Source organism: Nothoprocta perdicaria, unplaced genomic scaffold, assembly GCF_003342845.1.
Source record: "Nothoprocta perdicaria isolate Ctin4 unplaced genomic scaffold, notPer1 scaffold_310, whole genome shotgun sequence".
Taxonomy (NCBI): domain Eukaryota; kingdom Metazoa; phylum Chordata; class Aves; order Tinamiformes; family Tinamidae; genus Nothoprocta; species Nothoprocta perdicaria.
In genome coordinates this window covers 483-25,473 of record NW_020455545.1, presented here as the reverse complement: position 1 = coordinate 25,473, position 24,991 = coordinate 483, and the positions used below count along the sequence as shown (strand labels likewise).

Sequence of the window (24,991 nt, the reverse complement as noted above, 5' to 3'; positions counted from 1 at the left end):
CGCCGCGGGGGGCAGCCGGATGGCGGATCCGGGGGGCGCTCCGGAGCAGCGGGCGGCACGTCGGCGAGTGCCGCTGGGAAGCAGGTAGCGCGGCCGGCGAGGCGGTGCCGCTTGCCACGGAGCCTGCAGGTTTTCTCTGCCTTCTGCGGGTGTTTTGTCCTGCTTGGGGGTGGGCGGGCGAGGGAAGGAGCGGGAGAATGACCCGTGGGACAAGGACACCTCTGCCAGGCTGGCGCTGACTGGGGAAGCGTCCCAAGAGAACCAGGACGCTCGGAGGAAACTGTTCTGGAGGGGAGAATGGAAGAGAACAAAACCCTTTTGGGTGTTTTCAAAGCACAGGTTGCAGATCCAAGGAAAAGCCCCACAAGGGAGGGGAGAGGGAGGTAGGGTGGCTGTCGCAGGCCCTGTCCCAAGAGCTGCTGCTGGGCAGCATTTGGCCCACGGGGCCCTCCCTGCTGCCCTGGGGTAATTCGCCGCCCTCTGCCCCGTTCCTGGCTGTGAAAYGCCAAAAATCACACACAAAAAAGCAGGTTTTGGTCTTGGTCTTAACGTATGGCCTAGCGAGGGCAAAGGGAGCCCTGGCCGGGGCGCCCCTTTCCCCGCATCCCCGCTGCTCTCTCCCCGGCAGCCCGCGATGCGACGCGGCGAGAGGGGAGCCGCCGGGGCCGTGCCCGAGGAGCCCGACGCCGCTGCCGCCGGCTGCCGCTGCTCCGCGCTGCGCACGGTGAGTGGCGGCCGCCCGGCGGGAAAGGGGGACACAGCGCCGGGTCGCTCCCGCTCTCCTTGCTCCCGCTCTCCTTGTTGTTCCCGCTGGCCGCGGGGCCGGAGGAGCTGCTGCAGCCGCCGTCTCTGCTCCCACCGCCGCAGTGCCGGCTTCCCGGGAAGCAGCGGGAATTTGCTGTTTCTCAGGACTTTGGAGTGTTGCGAAGGGAAGGAGCTGGCAGCGTGGGCCTAAGCTCTGCCCTAGGCTTAGGGAAGCGGCTAGGGCRCAGCTGTGGCTTTAGGGAGGCAGGAAGCGCGGAGTAACTGTGGGCATCAAAATTGGGCAGCGGCCTTCGTTGGAAAACAACCCCAAACTCGGGGTGCAGAGCGTTTAAACGTGGGATGGATGAACCCGCTGCAAAGAGCACCCCGGGGTGCTGAGCGGCGAGGCTCCCGTGCCGCGGAACCCGGGCGATAAGCTCAGAGCGGGATCAAAATAGCCGCGAGTCGCCTGGGCCTCCCGGAATCGGCCGYGGAGGCCCAAAATAGCCCCGTGCCCTGCTTGGAAGCTGGAGGGGAACCAAGGGAATCGCAGCGTTCCTTGGAGCGCGGGGCTGCCTCCGGCCGGGTCCAGCCGGGCTCTCCTTCCAAGCAAGGCCTGGCTCCATGTTATGCAGGGAAGCAGGGCCTCGGGGGGCTCTAAGGTGGCTCTCCCCTGTGTTTATATCCCTGAGCACCGGAGAGCGGCATTCCCAGCTGGAGCGGGAGCTTTGCCCGATGACAGATGGCCCCGGCCCCCCTGCGCCCGCTCCAGGAGCAGGAACGTGGCCAAAGCGCGACTCAAAGGCGTTTAAGGGCGGGCTTGCCTAGCGAGGGGGCGGTTTATTATTATTCCTGCTGCTTTTACCCCCGCGTTGGAAAGGCCGGGAAGGGCCGTGGCGGGGGGCGGCATTCCCGCCGCCTTCCCCCGGGCCCGGCGCGGGGCGGGCCGCGGAGGAGGAGGAGGAGGAGGAGGAAGGAGGGCGGGAGGGAGGGAGGGAGGAAGGAAGGGGCGGGGGCGGCGCTGCGGGCCCGTCCCTCCCGCGCCCATCCCGGCCCTGCGCCGCATCCCTGCGTGGCCCGCGCCGCCGCCGCCACCATGATCGCCGCCCAGCTCCTCGCCTACTACTTCACCGAGCTCAAGGAGGACCAGGCCAAGAAGGTGGGAGGCCGCTTGGGGAGGAGGGAGCCGGGCAGGGCAGGGGGGGGACGGATTCGCCCCGGTTTTACCCCCCCTGCCCGCCCCGGGGCGCCGCCCGGCCCCGCGGCCAGCGGAGCATCCGCCGGGGCCTGCGCGCTGCAAAAAGAACAGGGAGAAAACGCTGCATTTTTTGTAGTCATTTTTATTATTTGCGGGGCGCTGGCCCCGAGGAGGACGCGCCGGGGGGAGGCCCGGGCGGCCTCCGCCGTTATCGCCGTCCCCGCTGCAGGAGGCCCGGGCCGGGAAACGGGGCCGGCCTCCGGGGAGGCCGSCGGGGCCCCGCAGCCTCCCGCCGCTATTTGGAGCGGGCCGGTAAGCGGCGGGAGGCCGGAGCGGAGGCTGCGCCGGCACGGCTGCCCAACGCCCCAGTGCCTAAAACCCGTCCCGGTTAACCCGGGCTTAGCCCCTGCGGCGTCTCCTGCTGCCTGCGCTTTGTTTTTTGCACCGGAATGGCTGGCGTTACGTGCGGGCCGGGCTCCTTGGCAGGGCCCTCCCTCTGCGCGTGGCTTCCCGAGGAGAAACGTGTCCCTCCTGCGGGGATGGATGGATGGATGGATGGATGGATGGATGGATGGATGGATGGATGAGCGTGGGGAGAGGGGCCGGTGGCACCTGCTCCCGGGAGCTGCGCCCAGGCGGGAATCCCGCCCGGCGGCATCCCGGCCCCGGCACTGCTTCCGCGCCGGCCTCACACTCCCGAGGTGATCCCGCATCCCGCTGTGCGGCGCCTGGAGCGCGAGGGTAGGGGAGGCCTCCGGCCCTGTGGCTTCTCCGTGCCGGCGTTTTCCTGCTGCTCCGCGCCGCCAAAGCAAGCCCATGGCATCCAGGGCTGCTTCCGTGCACGCACCCGTGCTGTTATCCCCTTCCCGGCACCGGGTAAGGGATCCCRGCATTCCCGCGGGCACCAGCACCCTGTTCCCGGCAGGTCCGTGCCGGCAGCTGCCGCCCCGCGGCGGGAGCCTCCGGGTGCCGCCCGTTTTCCGCCCCTTGGAGGACGGACACCCTGCCCTTGAGCTCGCCGCGGGCGCCTACGTGGTGCAGGCAGCCCCGTAATGAATTCCTGAATCATTCCTGAATAAAGGAGCCGTGTCGGACGCAGCGGGGACAGCCGCAGGGCTTCTCCGTGCCATGGCGCCAGCCTGACTATCCCTCCTCCTGCCTGCCAGGAGAAAGGGAAACCTGTTTTTTGGGAAAGGGCAGCGTGCGCGGGAGGGATCCTGTTTCCGAGGCAGGTTGGTCCCTCCCCGCCGCGTCTGTGCCGGGCGGCGCGCGCAGGGACAGGCCGGTCCCGGCACCGTATCCCATAGCTCACTCCAGTCCCAGGGTGACGGATCCCCTGGGATCCGTGGCTCCCTTGGGATGTAGCTCGTTGGCGTCATTCGTCGCGTGGGTCTCAAGGTCCTGGGAGTGTTTTATGGCAGCGTTTGTCACGTAAGATGAGATTTGTCATGCCRAGATAGAGGCGCCGTCGGCGCTTCCGGAGCCGCGGAGCAGACGGCGACAGTCTGGGCATGGAGAGGGCACGGGGTGCAAAGGGAGGTGGCTCTTCCCGTCTCTCCGAGGGCACGAAACACGGGCAGGGCTTTAGCTCCGTGGTCCCCGTGAGCTGCCGGCCCAAAGGCCTGGGCAGGACCAGGGTTCYGGAGCAGGGAGCGACGGCACCGCTTTCCCCTTGGCTTTTCCCGCGGGCGTCTTGAGTGAGGAGCCCCCGGCCAAGCGGGGCTTTTGAAGCCTTGGCACCGCTCCTGCTGGTGCCAACTGGTGAAACTGCCCCTTTTGCAGGCTGGCAAGTTCCCACGTTGGGAAGCCACCAGGGAGAAGCCGCCGGGTTTAACCTGGCCGTTCGTRCTGGAGAGGAGGACGCTCCTCGGCTCAGTCCGGCCTCTCCTAAGCCTCTGGCTGCCGGGGCTTTGGGTAGGGAAAATGGGGTGGGATGTGGGAATCATTTCTCAGCCTGGAAAAGCATTGAAAGCCTTGTGGTAAATCCTTTGTATGTGCAAATGCACTTTTTTTGCCTTGGGCTGCTCACAAGCTCCGTCCTTCCTCGGTCCTTGCTTCCCGTGGGGCGGAAGGATGAGGTGCTGAGGCCTCGGCCTCCTCATCCGTGCGGCYGCCGGTGTCTGTCCCGTTGAATTCCCGCCGAAGGGCGGCGCGGCGGGGCGGCCGTCACGCCGCCGTGCCCGTCCCTCTCCCCCCAGATCGACAAGTACCTGTACGCCATGCGGCTCTCCGACGAGACCCTGCTCGACGTCATGGCCCGCTTCCGCAGGGAGATGAAGAACGGCCTCTCCCGGGACTTCAACCCCACGGCCACCGTCAAGATGCTGCCCACCTTCGTGAGGTCCATTCCCGACGGATCAGGTAGGGCAAGGAGCCGGCCTCTCCCCRGCATGACAAAGCACTTTGCTCCCTCGCGAGCCCGGGAGACGTTTCGGAGCGGAGACAACCTCCCAGCCTCCCTCCCTCCCTTCCCTGCTCCGGGAGCTGCCGGAGGACTCGGCTTTTCCGGCGTCACGCGGAGGAGCCCTGTCCGGCCGTGCGCTATCGATGCCTTCGTGCAGGGAGCTGCCCGCCAGCAATCAATATCTGCRYGCTGGGAGGATTTTATTTATTTRTTTATTTACAAAATTTACACTGGTTGAATTTTGACGAAAACAGAAGCTTTTAGGTGTTTGCAGTTGGACTCGGCCTGGCTTTTTTCCGTTTTTTTTTTTTTTCCCAGTGGGGGAATTGAGGGAACTCGAGGTGGTGCTTGGAAGCTGCTGGCGCTCGGCTCTGTATTTCTCGGCCAGCGTTTTCCAGCTGGATTTTGCACTKTCTCTGTGGGCACCAAGGCTCTCAGAAAGCCCAAACATGTTGTGCTGGTGCCTGGGATCAAGGTTGCCCTTGTTTTGTGTTTATTGTTTAGTGGTAAGGCTGGGTTTGCTTTCCACGTACAGCATGGGTAGGTTAGCTTGTGTTTTGRTGCCTGTAACGGTAAAAAGGGATTAAGTCCCTTCTTACAGCACTTGCCATGTTATAATCATGTTACACAGGTGTTTTTATGTGTTTTGGGCCTCATTTGAGTTAGGACTAAGGAGTTATTGGGCGCRGGGACACTGAGCCTGGCGTTTAGCACCACTTGGAGCCATCTGGAAGGTGGGAATCTTGGATATTCCTGCTCTGCCACYGCTTCATGTGGCCCCAACGCTGAGTAATTGCAATGTGATTCTGCTGCTGCCGCCGTTTTAACGGGGTGGGATGCTAATTTCCCCTAATTTAGCTGTTAGGTTGAATATTGAAATGACCCCTGCAGTGCTCCGGGCAGGGATTTGCGTGAAATCCCAGTGTTTTTCCTGTCCCCCTTTGTTTTTCCTCTTCCCGGCCTGGGTGCAAAGGAGGGTTTGCTTCAGACCATGCACTGCACCCTGTTGAACCAGAGCAACCTCTGCCTCTCGTCCCTCCGTAGAAGCCGATGGGTTTTTTCCAGCCCTTCTCCAATTTCCGCCTCCTAAGCGCTCCCCTCCGTGTCTGGTTGTTATTATGGAAGTTGATTATTCGGAAAAACAAGGACGCTGCTGTTCAGCTGCCGATTTCTGCTCCTGTACTTTCATACCGAGGAGCCTTTGGGCAAGATTTGTTGGTGGCTGTGGAGATGTTGTTCTTAGCAGGTTTGTTTTTCCCCTCTTTGCTTCGCTCTGAGTTATTTTGAAAAAGCAGCGAGGATTTGTGCAGATGCCTAGGGCAGTATCTCAAATGAACTCAAAACACTCTTCAGGAATCGCACRCTGTTTGTAGCAGTTTTAATTGCGACTGTTTTTTGAGAAGAAAACATAGATTAAACCCTACTACTTGGGTTAAACTCCTGAAACACCCAGAGASAAACCTGTTGCTTTGCCTAGGGAAAACTTTGTGTTTTACTTTGGGGCTGCTCTTCCTTTTTAGCCAAAAAGGGTCATTTTCTCACAGGGTTTTTCCCTTGYGAGGAGCTGGCAATCAAAGGTGCTGATGTGTAACCAGGCGGCCAGGGAAGACACCTCTGAAGGGCACTGTTTGCTTAGGGCATTTAAGCTGAAAAGGGGCCATCTGCTCCAATGTTGACCTTCCTTTTTCCAGAGGAGGTAATGGCTTGTGCTGCGCAATTAATACGCTCTTACGATAAAGTGTATTCAGGTATTTGGCTCGAGGAGGCCCTTGTGGGAGAGGTTTAGCTCCTGGTCTTGGCAAGGGGGACAGAGGCTGCGAAGGAGGGAAGAGCTGCAGCGCCGTGGGGCGAGATCAGGGCATCGGGTCCAGGGCGATGAGCCCCTGCCGCGTGTCGGGAAGTTCGTGGCCATCTTTTTGTGTGGAATTTGCTGCTTTTTTACGGCTCCTGGAGGCTCATGCGAGTMTGGGATGGTGGGGAAGAAAAGTCCACTGAGAGCTCAAGGCTCCTGCGGGTGGTTTTGGCAGAATAACCTCCCCGCGCTCGGCGTCTTTTCCTATTATCCCGAGCAAGATTATCCTTGGGCTTTCCACCTCCTTATAGGCCCAGTTTAACCACGTGCATCCCGTTCTCCCCGCAGAGAAGGGCGACTTCATCGCGCTGGACCTCGGCGGCTCCTATTTCCGCATCCTGCGCGTGAAGGTGTCGCACGAGAAGAGGCAGACGGTGCAGATGGAAACGGAGATCTACAACACGCCCGAGGACATCATGCACGGCAGCGGCACACGGGTGCGTGTCCCCGCGTCCTGAGATCTCTCAACATCAGCCGTCCTAACACTATCACTTAAAAAACGGCTAAAACGCACCCGTGATCCTCGTTTTCTAGCAGTTATTCCCGGTGTGCTGGGAATAAACGAGCAGTAGTTAGTTAGAGAGTATTCAGGAATGCTGCTGTTATAGTGTGGGAGACTTTTGGCCAGGCTAGGAAAGAAATGGAAGTGAAATTTGAAGGAAAAAAGGTGGACTTCTGTAGTAAAGCTGCTCGATAGAAGCCAAGAGCGGGGAAATAACTTAATTTCTGCAAGGAAATAGTGAGAGCAGCTCTGCAAAGGGCCTGCTGGGTGCGATGGGTAGAGGTGCTGGTGATAGTTTAGGTGTCTATCCTGGCAGCCCGAGGAGCTCAGCATTGAGGACACGTTACAAGAAGGATAAGAACATCTCAGGAAGCTGTTGGGATGTTTTGGGACAACTTCAACCTGAGTTTTTACCGAATAAATGGTACCTTTTTGTAGTCTTTTTAGTCCCGAGAGCGGAAAAATGATGCTTTAATCCATTTACTTGMCTTCCAAATTGGCTTATTTGGAAGAATTTTTTGTCTTTTTATGAGAAGAAATGGATTAAAGTGAATATTTTACATATGAATGTCTCTTTGTGTCACTGGAGCACAAAACAGGTAATATTAGTTGTTGCAAAGGATGTGTTTTTACGCTATTTTTTTAAGAGTGAGGCGCTATTTAAGCATGAAGTAGGAAACTTCCCATCTGTTTTAAAAGAGAGGGGAAAAAAGGCAAAAAATGGTGTAAAGGGCATTTCTATCCTTAATATATTTTCTTTAAGCCATTTTAATGCCATCAGCATTTACAGGTAATAACCACTGCTCCATTCTTACACAGTAATGTGCATCGATGGCATCATTGCTCCTCACCAGTAACATTGATGGAAACGTTTGCGTGGTATCTGAGGAACAGTAATAAAACAGACTCCTCCTAAAGACTTTTCCCGGTATCTTTACTCCTCTTCGAGGCTTCTCCCGATATTATTACTTCGTTATCGGTCTGAAGGGACACATGGCAGTTTCCCACGGAGAGGCGGCCGGGCCGAGCCGCCCATTGCATGTGGAGACAGGGAAATGATCATTCCCTATGGAGCTGTGGCTCCCCGCACCCTTCGTTTGGGCATTTTTGGCTTCCCTGCCTTCAAAACTTCTGTTTTCAATCCAGCCTGGCCCTTAGTTAACATGAGCAGTCCTGGAAGTTCATTTGGGATCGAGTTATGGAGCAGCGTGCGAAAGTTGAGGATTGAGTGGTCCTGTTGCTGCCATGCTCATCACGGAGAAATTATGGTGTTTTATTGCTTAGGTAAAATTCCCCTTTTGGTAGAAAACAGCAAAATAGCTGAAAATAGTCTTACAGAAGTGCAATATTCCCCTCCCATTTTTTTTCCCCATTTTTTTTTTCCCCATTTTTTCCACCGCATCTGCTCTGTGATTTGCCTGGAACGGTGACTGGCAGCATTCCCCCTGAGAAGCCACTGCAATTCCACAAGTTCATAGATGTTTTCCTGCCTCGCTGGAGAAGAGCTCGGCCCCGTGTGGGATCCAGTCCCGCCTGCTCTTTTCCGAGGCATCTTCTTGTTAAGGGAAGGTTGAAAGGATGTTTTGTTCTTACCCGTGTTAAGTACAAGGTGGGAAAGTCACCTGCCGCTTTTTCMAGCAAAAAACCACTTTTTTCCACACTTTTTTATCAGTGTAAAAGATGCCCTGTGGAATGAGCATTAACAGACACGCACTGACAAACAACTGATTTTGTACCTCCTGTTTGCTAGGGTGTTAATATGTGCTGCCTGGGAGATCTGCCATTTAAATATCTTAAAAATTTGGAATTGAAATATTCTGTCCCTTGAGCTCTCTCTTGATTCRCGTCTGTTTTCCCTTTCTTTTCCATAGCTTTTTGATCACGTTGCTGAATGCCTGGGCGACTTCATGGAGAAGCAACAGATCAAAGACAAGAAATTACCGGTCGGCTTTACCTTTTCTTTCCCGTGCCGGCAGTCCAAGCTGGATGAGGTGAGAACGCGGCAYGGTTTGCTTAATGTGCAAAAGAGCTGCTGCGTTATTGCAACGGAAAAGCAGGATCCCGGAGATGTTGGGAAAAAAAGAAAAAAGTAGAGGTGGTTTTGGGGGTGTTTCTTTGGGTTTAGCAGGCCAAGTTTCTGTAGTCCTGAATGTTTAAGAAGAAACATAGCCAGGGGAAGGGTTAAATGTTTCCCGTCTTTTAAGTGATGGGGATCAAAGCTTGTGGATCATCCCCGGCTGGGTTGGTGGCCCGGGTGAGGAGAGGGACCTGGGGACGCGTGAGGAGCACAACGGCCTCCTTCCTGAGGGGACAAGGACGCGATGCCAAGGGCGGCGCTGCTCTTCCCGCAGGGAATCCTCATCACGTGGACGAAGCGCTTCAAGGCGAGCGGCGTGGAGGGCGCCGACGTCGTGCGGCTGCTGAGCAGGGCCATCAAGAAGCGCGGGGTGAGCGGGCGCGCAGACGGGGACGTTGGGGGGCGCGGGTTATCATCGGGGGGCGCCCGCGCAACGCCCCCTTCCCCGCCAGGACTACGACGCCGACATCATGGCGGTGGTCAACGACACCGTGGGCACCATGATGACGTGCGGCTTCGACGACCAGCGCTGCGAAGTCGGCCTCATCATCGGTAACGCGCGGGCGGGCGCGCAGGCGCGCGTGAGGCGGCCCYGGGCGCCGCTCCTCACGGCCTCCGCGCGCAGGCACGGGCACCAACGCCTGCTACATGGAGGAGCTGCGGCACATCGAGCTGGTGGAGGGCGACGAGGGCCGCATGTGCGTCAACACGGAGTGGGGCGCCTTCGGCGACGACGGCTCGCTCGAGGACATCCGCACCGAGTTCGACCGCGAGATCGACCGCGGCTCCCTCAATCCCGGCAAGCAGCTGTGAGTGGCGCCGGCCTGGAGGAGCCCTGCGCTCCCRAGGGAGCCCCGGGGCCCCGCGCGGCTCCTGGGAGCTGGGGACAGGGCTCTCCTGAGCCCCTGAGCAGCCACTGGAGCAGAGAGGAAGCGCAGGGCCTGACTGGGGTTATAGACAGCCCCATTAGGGACACGGCTGTTTGCTTTGTTGGCTCCGGTTCACAGCTTATCGCCCCAGTCCTGGCCTGAGCCAGCCGATTATTAAATTAACTGGGGCTCGGTCGTTATCTTAATTATTGCGTTGAATGGGACGGGGTGGGGGAAGCTCCTGGGTGGAGCGGCTTCCTTGCAAGGTCCTGTTAGCGGCCGGGGAAARGGACGTGCAGCAGGAGGAGGATCTTGGCAAGGCTGCAGACAGGCTGTTTAACGCTGAGGGCGCAAGGTGGCCCCAAAAGAAGGACCCCCTGACCCTGCAGCTTGTTTAGGAGAGCTTGGAGAAAGCTCTGAGCATGTCTGGCATTCCCATGGGGACAAAAGTGGCTCCTGCCATCGCGCTCGGGATGGTGAACGCTTGGGCAGCGTTCCCACGGTCGCCTCTGCCGGCGGGTGCCCCTGCAGGTTCGAGAAGATGGTGAGCGGGCTCTACATGGGCGAGCTGGTGCGGCTCATCCTGGTGAAGATGGCCAAGGAGGGGCTGCTCTTCGAGGGCAGGATCACCCCCGAGCTGCTCACCAAGGGCAAGTTCGAGACCAAGCACGTTTCTGCCATAGAAAAGTGAGTGCCTTTATATCCCRACAGCTTCCCGGGGCCCCATCCATGGGACCGTGCTGCGTTGAGGGTGGTGGCCTCTCCGCCAGGCTCCAGGGGTTGGTGGCGCTTGGTGGGGCTGCCACGCTTTTCTTGGGATTGGCTGCTGGCAGAAGCCTGCAGTGAGGTGGGAATGGCGTGGAAGGCCGTGGCCGGGCCTTGGCAGGGCCTGCTGGGCCCTTCACCCCCTGGTGCTGACACACACAGCGACTTCCACAGGCCCCCCGTGAGCTCCCGCCCTGCAAGCCGCTTGTCCAGGCAGCCGGCCCCGTGCGTGTGGCAGCTCCGTGCCGGCCACCGGGGCCTGCGTGGAGCTGAGGGAGCATTGAACACAGCGACAGGGGGAAAAAACGGGGAAATTGGCCAAGCGCCTTGGCAAAATGGGAAGTGGAAATTCCAGGCTGTGTCCCAAGGGGCACCGTGGCTCTAAGGACAGGACAGCCTCCAGTTTCTGATGGTCCCTAGCGGGCCGCAAGAGGCAGGATTGTCCGAGTGTGAGTCCGTCAGATCAGTGGGGCAGCTGCGGCTCCTTGCGCTTAACGAGCCGCGTTGCCCTGCCCGCAGGAGCAAGGAGGGCCTGAGCAAAGCCAAGGAGATCCTCACGCGCCTGGGCGTGGAGCCGTCGCACGAGGACTGCGTGGCCGTGCAGCACGTGTGCACCATCGTGTCCTTCCGCTCGGCCAACCTGGTGGCCGCCACGCTGGGCGCCATCCTCTGCCAGCTGCGCGACAACAAGGGGGTCGGCCGCCTGCGCACCACCGTCGGCGTCGACGGCTCCCTCTACAAGATGCACCCACAGTGAGTGCCGCGGCGGGGACTGCGCCCCGGCGGGCGCCGCGCCGGCCCTCACGGGCGCCCCCGTCCCGCAGGTACGCGCGGCGCCTGCACAAGACCACGCGGCGCCTCGTGCCCGACTCGGACGTGCGGTTCCTGCTGTCGGAGAGCGGCAGCGGCAAGGGCGCCGCCATGGTCACGGCCGTGGCCTACCGGCTGGCCGAGCAGCACCGCCTCATCGACGAGACGCTCGCCGAGTTCAAGCTGACGCACGAGCAGCTGCTGCAGGTCAAGAAGAGGATGCGGGCAGAGATGGAAGCCGGCCTCAGGAAGAAGAGCCACGAGGCGGCCAAGGTGAAGATGCTGCCCACCTTCGTGCGCAGCACGCCCGATGGCACAGGTGAGAGCACAGGCAGCCCCGTTCTCATTGCCTTCCTTTTCCTCAAGGAGCTGCTGCCCAGACCCCTCTTCCTCCCTTAATTGCTAAAAAAGGGAGGGAAAAAGTCTGGAGTAATCAAAGCAGCACCTAAAGTCTTCCTGCGAGAGCCACCTGCCACCTCCTGGGAAGAAGGAGACCTCTTCTAGATTTCCTCTATCCTACTCTTTTTTCCCTCCCGTTATTTTGCAGAGAATGGAGACTTTCTGGCGCTTGACCTTGGAGGAACAAACTTCAGAGTTTTGCTGGTGAAGATCCGCAGCGGTAAAAGGAGAACGGTGGAAATGCACAACAAGATATACGCCATTCCCATCGAAGTGATGCAGGGAACCGGAGAGGAGGTGAGTCCGGGAGCTTCCCTTTAAATGCGCGCGCGAATCAGCGAGCGCGAGCTGTGCGCATTCAAGCCCGAGACTTCTCCCTTTGCAGCTGTTCGATCACATCGTCACCTGCATTTCCGACTTCCTGGATTATATGGGAATCAAGGGCGCCCGGCTTCCTCTGGGCTTCACCTTCTCCTTCCCTTGCAAGCAGACCAGCTTGGACGCTGTGAGTTCYGTAGCGCCTCGCGAAGCTGCTTTTGCGCTTAGGCCAGGCCTAACTCCCCCCCTTCCCGTGGCTTGGCTGCTTTGGGACGCTGCTGCGTTTCATGCTTTGCGCAATAGCGCTGTCTCCTGGCGAAGGTGTTCCAGTGAGCCCTGCCCTAGCACTTGGGGAAGAAGGAGCTCCCAGTGTCGGATGCTGGCGTCTCGTGCTCCCCTTTTCCATTTTCTGTCCTGGGGCAGGGTGCTGAGCGACTCAGGCCTGGAAGTTTGCRTGCGAGGAGGTGGGATTAGTGGGTCTAGGTGCAGAATTCCAAAGCTGCAGAGATCCTCCTCCTTTGTGGAGAGACCTCTGGGTAACTTGGCCCTGAAGCACTTGAAATAATAGAATTGGGGCTTAAAAACGAGACAGATATTGATGTCTCAAGAAGGAGAAAAGAGCAGCGACAGGAGCAGCATCCAGACATCCATCCGCAGCACACACAGCTCTGGGTCGCTTGGCCCTGCTCCCGTTATTAGGTTTCTGTGCCCTTGTGGGCCAGGGTGGCCGAACGCAGGGAGATGATCCGGCGGAAACGCTCCGTGATTCTCCCGCGGGGCACTGCAGGACTCGGAGCAGTCCGGTGAGCGCAAGGGAATTCYACTCAGAAATCTCTCCTTTCTCCTCAGGGCATCCTGCTCAACTGGACGAAAGGGTTTAAAGCGACCGACTGCGAGGGAGAAGACGTGGTGTATTTGCTCAGAGAAGGAATCAAAAGGAGAGAGGTGATTTTGTTTTTCTTTTCAATTTAATATTTCTCTGCCTCCTTCCTGTTTCTCACTGCAGAATTGCCAGGCCCTGTGGGCCCGCTTGGCTCCCTCACCTGGGGTTTCTGACCTTCGTCCACCAAACTGAGACTGTGACTGAGAATGAACCAAGCTGGGGTTTTGGTTCCTTTGCTTGTTGCTCATCGTTCTGTTGTTTTTTCCTCCCCAAAGGCTTCTMGTTTTGCAAAACGTGTGAAAATTCTCAAAGAGTGTTTCAGACCTGGGGCATATTTCAAACCTACTTGTCCTGGTGTCAGGATATTGGAAAAGCAGTTTTTTTTGTTTTTTCATTTTCAATGTGGTGATTTTTAGGAACATTTTTCCAGGCACCTCCCCTGTTTCCCATGCCATGGGAAAACCTTAAGCATCTAGGGGTAGAAATCACCCCACGCGAGGTACTTGAGCTGCCTGCCTGCTGGATGAGGTTCCTATTTGTGCCTGTGCCAAATCCGGGGCAATCCTTCCAGCTTCTTGTTCCCGGTGTGTTTTGCCTGTGCCCCGTTTTGGGTGCCCCTTCGTGTCTCTCACCGTTCTGCTTCTCTTTCCCGCAGGAGTTTGACTTGGACGTGGTGGCCGTGGTGAACGACACGGTGGGCACCATGATGACGTGCGCCTACGAAGACCCCAACTGCGAGATCGGGCTCATCGTGGGTACGTGCCCCAGCTGCTTTTTCTCCTGCCCTTTCTGCACGGCTCTGTCCTACAAAGCCGGCAAATACCCACGAGGAGCAGAGGCCCAGGAGCAGGCTGAGGTTTTGCCAGGGCTCTCGCTTGTTCCGGCGTTGCTCGGCTTTCAAAAACGGGAGTAATTCCGGCGTKTGCCCGTTGCAGGCACCGGCAGCAACGCGTGCTACATGGAGGAGATGAGAAACGTGGAGATGGTGGAGGGCGAGCAAGGGAGGATGTGCGTGAACATGGAGTGGGGAGCCTTCGGGGACAACGGCTGCCTGGACGACATCCGGACGATCTACGACAAGGCGGTCGACGACTTCTCGCTCAACGCCGGCAAGCAGAGGTAGCCCCGGCGCGCGGAGCAAGCCGGCCTGGCGTCTCTGGGGACATCACGGGGTTCCTCCCGGCTGGAGGGGACGGAGCGCGAGCGTGGCCGGTGTCCTGGGGCCCTCCCTTGCCTGCCCCTCTCCCGGTAGCCGTTTTTCCCTGTCCTCCGGACGAGCCGCCGTGTCGCTAGCGGCGCTCCATGCAGCGGCGGCTCCGGGTCCCTGCCAAAACCTCGGGGGAGGTTTGCAGGGTGCAGACAGAGGTGGGAGCTGCTGAGTCAGCCTGGAATGAGCCTCCCGGGCGAGGTATTCCGGGAAGAGCCTGGCGCTCGGGAGGGAGGCGGCGTGTGCTCTCAAATGGAGTGCGTGGCGCGCGTCCAGGACAGGACGAGCCCGGCGCTCCGGGAGGCCGCTGTGCCCTGCGATAAGTGGGGAAATGCAGGAATCGGCCGCTCCRGAGCGGAGCGTTAAGCGTCCCCGGCGTTCCGGGAGCTCCCGCTGCCACCGGGAGTGCTGAGTGCAAGGGAATTGCGCTGCAGGTACGAGAAGATGATCAGCGGSATGTACCTGGGCGAGATCGTCCGCAACATCCTCATCGACTTCACCAAGCGGGGCTTCCTCTTCCGAGGGCAGATCTCGGAGACGCTCAAGACGCGGCACATCTTCGAAACCAAGTTCCTCTCGCAGATCGAGAGGTGAGGGCCTCCCCGTGGCGGCGGGTGCCACCCTCCTGGGCTGGGTTTCACACGGCGAGGCGGGCGGGAAGAGCAAGGCAGTGCTGGAGGGTTTCCTTGGAAAACCCTCGGGCGGAGGGCAGCTCTGACGGCCTCTCGTCCCGCAGCGACCGGCTGGCGCTGCTGCAGGTGCGCACCATCCTGCAGCAGCTGGGCCTCAACAGCACGTGCGACGACAGCATCATCGTGAAGACGGTGTGCGGCGCCGTGTCGCGGCGGGCCGCGCAGCTCTGCGGCGCCGGCATGGCCGCCGTCGTGGACAAGATCCGGGAGAACAGGGGCCTGGAGCACCTGGAGATCACGGTCGGCGTGGACGGCACGCTCTACAAGCTGCACCCGCAGTGAGTGGTGGTTGGCCCCGCGCCGCGAGGCCTTTTTCCTTCCTCCAGGCCCCGAGGGGAACCAGGAGGGCTCCCGAGGGATTCGGAAGGTGGCGGGGCTTGCTGAGCRCGTTGCAAGGGGAATGGAGCTCCAGGATCATGGAGAAAATGCACCGCTCTGGCAGGCTGCTTGCCTGCAGCCGGGCAGAGTCACCGAGTGGTGCTTGGCGAGAGCCCGAAGGAGCGGGAGGCTGGAGGAGAAGAGGGCGAAACGCCACATTTGGGTGGGTTCCAAGGAGGGGACCTTCCCTCTGACAGGAGAGTCACCCTGGCCATGCTGGGGTGAAGGGCCTTGCTCCCCATCTTCAGCCGCCCCCAATGTTTCCAGCCTTGCCCCGCTTTCCCCGGCTAAGGGACGCCCCGGGACCCCCCGTCCCCGCGTGTCCCCCGCTGACGGCGCCGCTTCTCCCGCCCCCCGGCAGCTTCTCGAGGATCATGCACCAGACGGTGAAGGACCTGGCGCCCAAGTGCGACGTGACCTTCCTGCTCTCGGAGGACGGCAGCGGCAAGGGGGCGGCGCTCATCACGGCCGTGGGCTGCCGCCTGCGCGACGCCGAGCAGAACTGAGCCGCGCCGCCGGGCGCTTCCTCCTAACGCGGCGACTGCCCAGCCTGAGCGGGTGACAACGGAAAAGGAAGGAAAAAAAATTAAAAAAAMCCCCCAGAACTCACTGCTTTATTGGGAAAAAAACCCACAAAAAACACAACTAATGACATGAATAGGATACAAGCTAGAATGTGTGCTGTTAATAATATCTCCTGTTTCTGGACCCCCAACCCAATCTGCATGTTTTTTATTCACCTTGTTGGTCCCTGCCCGCCCTGTAGGTCCTTGGAAGCGGGTCTGTGCTTCCCGMCGCCGCACGTGGGATTTGCTCCCGGAGGCGGGAAGCGGCCGGTCGCTGCTCCGTACGGGAGCCTCGGCGCCCGCGCGGCCCCGCTCGCTTCCTCGGCTCCCGCTGCGCCGCGCTGGGAAGCGCTGGGACATTTCCTCGCCCTGCGGCTCTGGCTCCGCCGGCGTCTCCCGCTGCCTCTGTGAGTTGTGTCGTGTTGCCGAGCGGGACCCGGAGCGCTGGGGCAGGAAAATCCCGAGGGAGGCGGGTGGTGACGGGGGTGATGCCGACCTGCCTGGGACCTCCTATAAACACGTTTTCTGTCTCCTCTTGCCAGCCCGGATGGGGCACCGGAGCTGCYGGACCTGCAGCTCCCTCGTGTTGCCCGGATGCCTCCTTCCTTCTCTCCCCCTAAATGAGTATTTGTTTCCACTCAAAGCTTTAATCTTTAATTCAGCTAAAGGCCAGGAGGAGAAAGGAATTGGAGGGTTTGATTTTTTCTTTTTTTTTTTTCTTTCCCCAATCTTGGCTTTGAGGACCCAGCTTCAGAGAGCAACCGACCCACCCAACCACCAAAGTCAGGCCCAGCTTATTCCAAGGACTAAAGCAACAGGGCTACACACACACTTGGTGTTTCGTGTCCTCCGTYGAGTCGATGCCATCCTTACATTCACGCGCACTCGTTTTCCCTACGTTGAGAAGTAGCTTAGGGAGGCAGAAGCTCAAAGGCAGTCGCAAGTCACCCCACGTTCTGCAAGGCGGGAGAGCTGACACTACGTGAGCCTTTAACTCCCGTTCTCCCCCCAAAACGGCGATGCCTGCATGGCCTTCCCACCTCTCTCCCTGCAGAAAGTAGGCAGGAATTTGCAGGCCCTTCCCCCTGAGTCCGTGCCGTTCCCAACGCTGGGATGGTCCTGCCTTTCCGAGGCGCTTCCGTGTGCGTGCCGGTGGGTGCCCGGCGGCGAGTGCCGTGCGCGTCGCGCCCCGTCCTTGCAGCTTTGCGTGCGTGGGACCCCGCATGCCCGCCTGCCTCCGCACAGGCCCAGCGCCTTTTTACTTTGCACACCGGTGGCTCCCGTGCTAGTGTCGCGTGGTACTTGTGGAAAATATTAAACGTCTCTCCTTTTTTTGGATGTGCGGTAACCTGGTGTGGAGTGGTTCTTTCCCGGGCGGCACGCCGGCGGCGCGGCGCTCGGGAAGCGCCTGCTCTGCAGGGATTGCTGCCGGCGGTGCTGCCCTGTGCGCGTTCCCGGATGGGGAGTGGGGCCCGGATCCGGGTGTGAGAGCCCYTTCCGTGCCTCTCCAAGGGCTGCGTTTTGCAGCTCCGATGCTCCCCGATGTTCTCGGGGACGCACTCGCTGTCCCCTTCCTTGTTGCGCTACCAAAATGCCTGTAATGTGAGCACGAAAATCTTGTCTATCCTGGRGCAAAGACCCCACCACGTGCCCCCGAGTTTCTGATAGGGAAGGCGGTCAGAGCGTGAGCTGCGCCAGGGTGAACGACGTCCTCTCGTTGAGCTGCRTGTCCGTGCTGAAGCTGGAGGCCTTGGACTTCCTCCGCGTCGTCTGGAAGTGCAAGGGCGACGCGAGCTTCAGTTTGTCCCTCTCGGTCGCTGTGACACACGGACACCAGCGGAAGGCGAGCTTGAAGCCGGAGCGAAACCTGCGAGCGCGGGACGGGGAATTAACCGGAGCGACCCGGAGTGACGTGGCGCGTGCGTGGGGACGCTGCTACTCACTTCTGGTTGAGGCAGCAGTAGATGATGGGGTTGTACATGGTGGAGCTCATGGCCAGCAGGAAGATGGCCAGGTAGACCTGCTGGATGTACTTCTGCTGGTAGATGTCCTCCTTGAGGTGGCCCAGGAGGAAGTAGATGTGGTAGGGCAGCCAGCAGACGGCGAAGATGACCACGACCACCACCATGGTCTTCACAAACTGGCGGGGCAAAAGCAGCGCGTCACGGCTCCCGGGAGGAGCTGCTCTCCTCCTGGGCCTACCTCTCTGTTCAGAAGCACCATGCATGGAAAGCCCTGGAAGCGCGGGACAGGCTCATCCCGTCCTACGCGGATTCGCTGGATGCCGCCCTGTCCTCTCCAAGGTTTCTGGGCACTCTGCCCCCCTCCCTGGTGCTGTGGACCTCCCTTCCTCGAGTGTCCCCATAGGCTCTTTCCCACTCGCAGGGCAAAGCCCCTTGGCCAACAAGCCATCCTCACCCTTCCCAACCCAGCGGGATTTCACACTAAGCTTGAGCCCTGCTCTGGAGCTGGACTAACTGCTCACCTTCTTTTTGGCGTTCACTTGCTGCTCGTAYGGGAGGCGGTTCACGTGGCCGCCCGGCACACTGCTGCTCCACAGCGTGACCCCGATGATGCTGTACGCCACGAACATCACCAGCAAGGGCAGCAGATAGATCAGCACGATCACCACCAGGTGATACCTGGAGAAAGGGGGGAAGCAACGACAAAATAGGAAGGTTTCCATGGTCAGGAGAGCATCGTTGCGGGGTCTTGTTTAGAGCAGGAGCAGAGAGGACCTGCTGCCCGTCCCCGGGTATTTTCAGCAAACGCTGTTTATGGGGAGGGAGCCAGCAGCTGCCAACAGCGCCCACGCCAGCGCTGCTGGCACCGAGCGCGGCGGCGGGACCCTTCGCCTCCCGGATTCCCTCTGCAAGCACAATATTGGGCGTTTTCTTTCTCTTTTTTGAGTTGCTTCCAAGGTTTTCCCCAGAGAAAAGCAAGGTTTGCACCTGCTCCCCTTGGGATGCTGCTGCTCCCTGCACCAATTTGCAGGATGGGAGCGGGTCTTACGTGAGCTGGTGCTTCCAGCCCACGTCGTCGGGCCAGACGACGACGCACTTGGTGGCCCCGTTGTCCGTGAGGATCTCGGCGTAGAAGCACTGCGGGAAGGCGAGGCCGAAGGCCACGAGCCAGATGAGCGCGATGACGACCCGGGTGCCTCCCGCCGACAGCCGCCGCCGGAACGGGTGGATTATGGCCACGTACCTGCAAGGAAAGCGGGCAGCGCTTYGCGCGGGCGCCTCCGTAAAGCGGGCCAGAAAACACAGCGACAACTCAACCAAGAGGGGCTCTGAAAAGGCCAGCGCACTTTCCTGGCTCTCGCCTCTCCCATGGACATGTCCCGTGCACTTAAAATAATACGGACAGCTGAACATCACCGTGTTGCTGCGGCACCTAAATGCACTGAACACTTTCCTCGTGCCAATATTTAATGTTCCGTATTCTCATAACAGCACGATCTTGCATAGACTTTACCTATTATTATTATTATTATTATTATTATTATTATTATTATTATTATTGTCATCGTTTTTTGCACTGATTTTAGCACTGGGAAACATGCACTGCTCCCACATCTCCCCATGCTGCTGTCCGAGGCAAAACAGGATGGAAAATGCCAACGTCCTCCCGTTTCCTACATGGGAAATCTAACAAATTCCATGCTCCGGCACCCCTCGTCCTAAGCAGTGGATCCTGGGGGGGACACTGGGTCTCACGAGAGCAAACGGGGCTGCGGGAGACGGAGTCGGCGCCTATTTTAAGGTCAAAGCAAAGAAGAGCTAAATATGGTTTGCGGGGAGACGCCAAGTCGGCTCTCGCCGCGCGGCTCGAGCGACTCGGGCTTCGGAGAGGCGCTTTATCCTCAAGGAATGAGAGGCGGAAGACACGAGAACGGGTGGAAACGGTGGCGTTTTGGGCTCTCCTTGGACAGCATGTGTGTGTAAAATAACTGCGGGCGGCGAGCGGGGACCCGGGCCCGTCGGGATGTGACTCAGGGAGCTGCTTCCCAGGAGGCTCCCGCGGRAGCTGCCAGGGCCCTTCTCCCCGGCCGATAAGAGGGGAGGAAACGGCAAAGTCAGGGAGAGGACACGATAAGGAACCCAGGGATTTCTGTGCTCAGCCGGGCTGCGGAGGCGACGCGAGAGCCCCGCTGCCTCCAAGGAAGGGAATTGCTGTGGACTTTCGACTGTTTCCTCATAAATAGAGGGGGGGAAAAGGGCCTTAGGCTGCTTAACAGCAAACCATAAACGCGTTGGGACGCCATAAATCTGAGCTCGAGTGAGAGGGACTTCCGAGGGAGCATTATGAAAGCGCTAAACTGGCCGAAAAGTCAAACAAAACCAGCGTGATCGCTTCCCCGCTCCCTGCAATAAATTATGCCTGTGAATTATTGTAAATTACGGCATCTTCACAGGGCTTAAAACCCGAAAAGACGTGCGTGGGAAACGCATGCAACTTGGGAACAAAACAAATCCAAGCCCTTGCCGTGCGTCGCAGAGCTGGGCATGATTCAGGCCGGGGATTAGGCAGGGGGACCTACTATTCATTTCCCCGCTGGCGTCTGACCCCATCCTCTATTTGCACAGATAGGGACCAACTGCACAGCGTGTTGCTATATATATATATTTATATTAATTTTAATGTTTTTTTTTTTCCTGCGTAGAGCAGGTTTTGGAGCGGCTGCCTCCCCCCGTTGCCTCTTACCTCTCCGCAGCGATGGCCGTCATGGAGTAAATACTCACGAACATGGCCGTGACGGGGAACCAGTTCTGGAAGCGGCAGAACTCCTCGCCGAAGTACCACACGTTGTGGCTGGCGTAGACGAAGTTGAAGACGGTGTTGAAGGCGGCCAGGAGCGCGTCGGCCAGCGCCAGGTTGACGATGAAGTAGTTGGTGGCTGTCCGCATGCGCCGGTGCGCCAGGATGATCCAGATGACGGTGCCGTTGCCCACGAGCGCGGCCGCCACCACGAGCGCGTAGGTGACGGCCCAGAGCGCGATCTGCCAGCCGGGCTGCGTGAACTGCGTTTCCGCCGTCCCGTTGCCGCCGGCCCCCAAGGGTGCCCCGACGGCGACGTTGCTCCCGTTGGGAAGCGGAGCCGTGCTCATGGCTCCCACAGAGCGAAGGGCAAAGCCAAAGCAGCCGCCTGGCCYCCGACCTCTCCCCCTCTGAGCTCCTTTTCCCCTAAAAAAACAAGGAAAAGGCAGAGAAAAAGAAGAGGGGTGGAGGGTTTTCCAGGCCGGCAGCAGCAGGCGGTCTCTTCCGTCAGGTTGTYTTCAGGGCTCAGGAAATACCGGCGTGGGGTCGAGCCCCAGGGCGTTTCAAAGCGGGTGGAAACCCGTCCCTTTTGGGCCCCTTTGGGGCCGTTTTGCTGCGGGTGTCTCCGGCGCGGAGCGCGGCGCTCCCAGGACGAGTCCCGCTGTCCGCGCTGGGATGAACTACGTCAAACCTAAACAGCCCGTCGGCGCCGACGTTTCCAAGAGCAGTTGGCACTGGCCCCGTGCCCGCTGCGGGTTGTAGCCGTCCCYGGCTGCCTGCGGCATCGGGACTGGTCATGAGGGCTCGGAAACGGGAGGGAACGGCRAGTTTTCCAGCTCCGGCGGGTCCAGCTCTGCGTGGGAATGCCAAAGCCGAGCAACGCGTTCGCAGCCGCCGGGGAAAGGCGCGGGGCGTCGGGCTGGAGCGCTGCCTGCCCTGGCTACGCTGGGCACGGCCGCAGGAGGCCAACCAGCGCTGCCGCCACCACCCAAGGGATGCAAACAGCAGGGGTGAAGGGTGAATAACGCCCTGCGCGCCGCCGGGGAGGAAGCACCGCGCACGCGTCACCCCCGGGGCGCAGCGGAGCGCGCAGGCCTGGAGTGACACCGGTGCCGCGCGTGGGGGGACACGGGCCCCGGCGTGGGGTGCGAGCGGGCGCCTCGTGAGCCCCAAACCCCCCGAAACCCCGCGGAAAGGGGCGGCGCGCGGGAAGCTCCGCCCGGTGACAGCGGCAGCAGGTGGCGAGGAGGAGGAGGAGGAAGGGGAGGAAGGGGAGGAGGATGGCGCCGGGGGACGCGGAGCGGGCGCGCTACTGCGGGCGCCTCTCCTACCTCTGCCTCAAGTTCACGCTCGTCGCCTACAGCACCGCTTTCTGGGTGAGGAGGGGGCGCGGGGGAGGGCTGTGGGCGCGGGGTGTTGTGTGCGGGGTGTTGTGTGCGGGGTGTTGTGTGTGCGGGGTGTTGTGTGCGCGGGGTGTTGTGTGTGCGGGGTGTTGTGTGTGCAGGGTGTAGCGTGCGGGCTGTTGTGCGCACGCTACAGGTGCTCGTGCGCTCACCCAGCGCGAGCTGGGGAGAAAAAAAGCCCTTTTGGGGCTGCGGCCAGGGCTGTGCCTGCCTGTCCCCCCCGCACGGAGGAGGAGGAGGAGGAGGAGAGGCTTCCTCGCGGCGCTGGGAGCACCCATGGCCGCGCAGGGCAGCTCTGCTCCGGAGCCGTGTCGCGTTGTGGTTCCCCATGTTCCTCGGGCTCCGTGGGCCGCATCTCGCAGCATCAACGCCGCAGCTACATCTGGACATCTCTCTGCTTCTGCTTGGCCCCTTGCGTCTCCGTTGGCGTGAACGTGGGAGCAGAACGTGCCTGTGGAATTTCAACAGCGAGCGCCGGCTTTCGGGATTCGGGGGCGTTTTTTGTGCCTGGCATCTCAGCGCTGTGGAAAGCGTGAGGAGAGCAGCCCCAAAAACACCGTTTGTGCAGTCGAATGAGCGTGTCCGTTGGCAGGTTGGGTCTGCAGGTGGCACCTGGGGCTTCCTTTAAAAGCTATCCTTGCTCTTAACTTTTTTGGAGAGCCCGTTCCCAAGTGAATGAAGTCGCAGCTCAGTTTCTCCTCCTTGCTGCCTGCTCTTGCCAAACAGGCACCACGTTTTCCTTTGTGACAGCAGAAGCCATAAATACAGTATTAAAACCAGCAGATTGGATTAAAAAAGCTCCTTTTCCTCGGGAAAAGCAGCTTGTTTGCATGCAGAGCCCCTGGTGTTGCTGGTGCTCGGCGCGAGCCAAGGCCGGCGCGTGTTTCCTGTGTCCATGATCCGGGTTTGGGGGTGTTGCCAGAGCCGGAGACGCTGCTCAGGATGCGGGATGCAAACAGGACGTGTGTTTGGGAGCTCCCTACATTCCCATCTGTATGTACAGGAAGGGAAGGAGCTGCCGGCCAGGAGATGCCGCGGGGATTTCAAGCATCTTCCACATTGCACCGGCTGCTGCTGCCTGGAGCCGCTGCTCTGAGTCCGGGTAGAGACTTCAATTAGTTAAAAAAAAATGGARAAAAAAAAAAAMCMAAAARGRAAAAAAAATTCCAAAGTTTCYGGTGYATTCATCATGCTGGAAATGCTCTTGGGGGGTGTAGGAGCAAGCTGCACGTGGAAGGGGGTCAGGGTACGTATGTACATACCTAAGCGCCTCGATATGCATCTCTATATACCACAGGGTTTTTGAGCCTGTATGTGCCTGATAGCCTAGACATCAGATATATTTCCTGTATATTAGGATATTTGATGTATTTCCTATATATTAGGGTATTTCTGATATGCTAACCTAGGATGCTCTTAAAGTGTCGGGATAGTTTTGATTATAGGAAAGGAAAATAGGATTAYAGGAAAGGAAAATCTGTAAGGAAAATACAGCTTAGGAAAAGCAGTTTTGGTGAGATGTGGTTTTTAGGGTGGTCTGGGAGGCGTGCGTTTCGGGGCACGTGTGAAGTTGTGGCGGCCGCGGGTGTCACCCCGGCGCTTTCCAAGGCCTAGAATAGGAAATGCTCGAGCTAATAGRAAATAAGGTGAGTAATGAAAATTGCATTTTCAGTTTAGCCAAACCTGGAAATCACTTTTTAGCCCATGTTGAAAGGCAGCTCCAGCACAATCCCCTTTTCTCCGGAAAATAATCCCTGTAAACGTTGTAAATCCCTGTAAACGCTGCCAGTCKCAAACTGCTGCTCCGGGTCTGTATTTCCCCGGAACTCCATTAATTACACAGTGATTCCTTAAAAACCAGAGGACTTTGCAAATGTTATTTCCTCTAATTGCTCTTAACGTAGTTTTACGATTCTTTCCTCAATTAGTATGCCTATATTTAAATATTTCACAGGAGTTTGTGTTGTTTTCTGCTAGAAGAACCATTTATAATTTATGGCTTAGTTAATTTTTTAAAGGAATGCTGCAGAGCAGCCGGGTAGTGGTAGAAACCCCCATGATGTATTAAGGAAGAGATGATCTAGTCACAGAAATGATAAATTTAAAGAATGGTTATTTGCCTAATGTGTTTTCTGTGATCCACAGTCCTGCAGTGAGATTTCTAACTCTCTCAGTGTGTGTATGTGTGTGTATATATATATATATATATATGTATATATTTAGGGAGAGAGAACATGCAAAGAAGAAATATTAATGTCGTGACACTTGCAAATTTGTACCTGCGCTCAGGTGGCCAATAAATTAAATTTTAAACAAATTGAAACGTATGTAACTGGGTTACTGGGTTGAATTCCAAACTGCTGGGACCTTTATTATTGAATAGTTAAACAGATTTCTGAAAGGAGCAAATCTCTTTCTTTTTTCTCCCCAAATTCAGCTTTTTCTGCCAGTCTTGGAGATTTTTATTCAGGCTTTCCCTAGTGAATGTTTAATGGATGATAATTAATTCTGGAGTAGTTAGTCACGGATTCATACTCGCAGTAATAGAATTTCATCTCTGTATTTACTGGGGGGAAAAAAAATAATAACATCTGTGTTCTTGTGCTTTTTTCTCCATTTCAGATAATTGGAGCATTTGTTCTCGCTGTCGGGATTTATGCAGAAGTTGAAAGACAGAAGTACAAAACCCTGGAAAGTGCCTTTCTAGCCCCAGCAATTATTTTAATCCTTTTGGGGATTATAATGTTCCTCGTGTCTTTTGTGGGTGTGCTGGCATCCCTGAGAGACAATTTATGCCTCCTGCAAGCAGTAAGTGTGTTTTTGTTTTATTATTTTCTTTTTAATTCTTCACTTTTTTTTACAGATTTCATGGCTTTTGCTCTTGAAATTAAGCTCGTAAGCAAGCAGGAGYGTGAAAACCTGTAGGGTTTCTTTGGGATGATGCTTATAAAGGAGGAATAACAGGGGCCAGATTTTTCTTTCTAATGCCTTTGAATGAGTAAGTTTGAGGGTAAATCCTATAGAATCCAGTGGCTGCTGATGAAAATGCCATATACTGCCAAATTTCAGGAAAAAATGTGGCAACGTGGTTCTCACCTGAACGTCAGTTTGATTTAAAGAATCCCTAAATATGTGGTATGATACGTGAGCTAAAACAAGAAGT

General features: G+C 58.0%; 2 protein-coding genes and 1 long non-coding RNA gene across 3 annotated transcripts; 2 read left to right on the top strand and 1 right to left on the bottom strand.

Moving 5' to 3' along the window:
- The first annotated feature begins 1,833 nt into the window (after positions 1 to 1,833).
- On the top strand, positions 1,834 to 16,742 carry LOC112950192 (hexokinase-1). The gene is made up of 18 exons (XM_026042678.1): positions 1,834 to 1,903; positions 4,141 to 4,303; positions 6,487 to 6,635; positions 8,572 to 8,691; positions 9,052 to 9,147; positions 9,230 to 9,329; positions 9,403 to 9,586; positions 10,178 to 10,333; positions 10,931 to 11,164; positions 11,236 to 11,540; positions 11,769 to 11,917; positions 12,006 to 12,125; positions 12,788 to 12,883; positions 13,477 to 13,576; positions 13,757 to 13,940; positions 14,463 to 14,618; positions 14,765 to 14,998; positions 15,460 to 16,742. Exons 1-18 carry the CDS (start codon positions 1,841 to 1,843, stop codon positions 15,602 to 15,604), a joined length of 2,754 nt encoding a protein of 917 aa, XP_025898463.1. The 5' UTR covers positions 1,834 to 1,840; the 3' UTR covers positions 15,605 to 16,742.
- Positions 16,743 to 17,172: 430 nt separating this feature from the next.
- TACR2 (tachykinin receptor 2) lies at positions 17,173 to 20,817 on the bottom strand. The gene is made up of 5 exons (XM_026042687.1): positions 20,372 to 20,817; positions 18,677 to 18,871; positions 18,150 to 18,306; positions 17,608 to 17,804; positions 17,173 to 17,531 (listed from the first exon to the last, which is right to left on the bottom strand). Exons 1-5 carry the CDS (start codon positions 20,773 to 20,775, stop codon positions 17,342 to 17,344), a joined length of 1,143 nt encoding a protein of 380 aa, XP_025898472.1. The 5' UTR covers positions 20,776 to 20,817; the 3' UTR covers positions 17,173 to 17,341.
- A 940-nt stretch (positions 20,818 to 21,757) lies between these two features.
- LOC112950186 lies at positions 21,758 to 24,590 on the top strand. Its single transcript, XR_003249977.1, has 2 exons — positions 21,758 to 21,801; positions 24,451 to 24,590. It is a non-coding gene; the product is annotated as an uncharacterized LOC112950186 (long non-coding RNA).
- Positions 24,591 to 24,991: the final 401 nt, after the last annotated feature.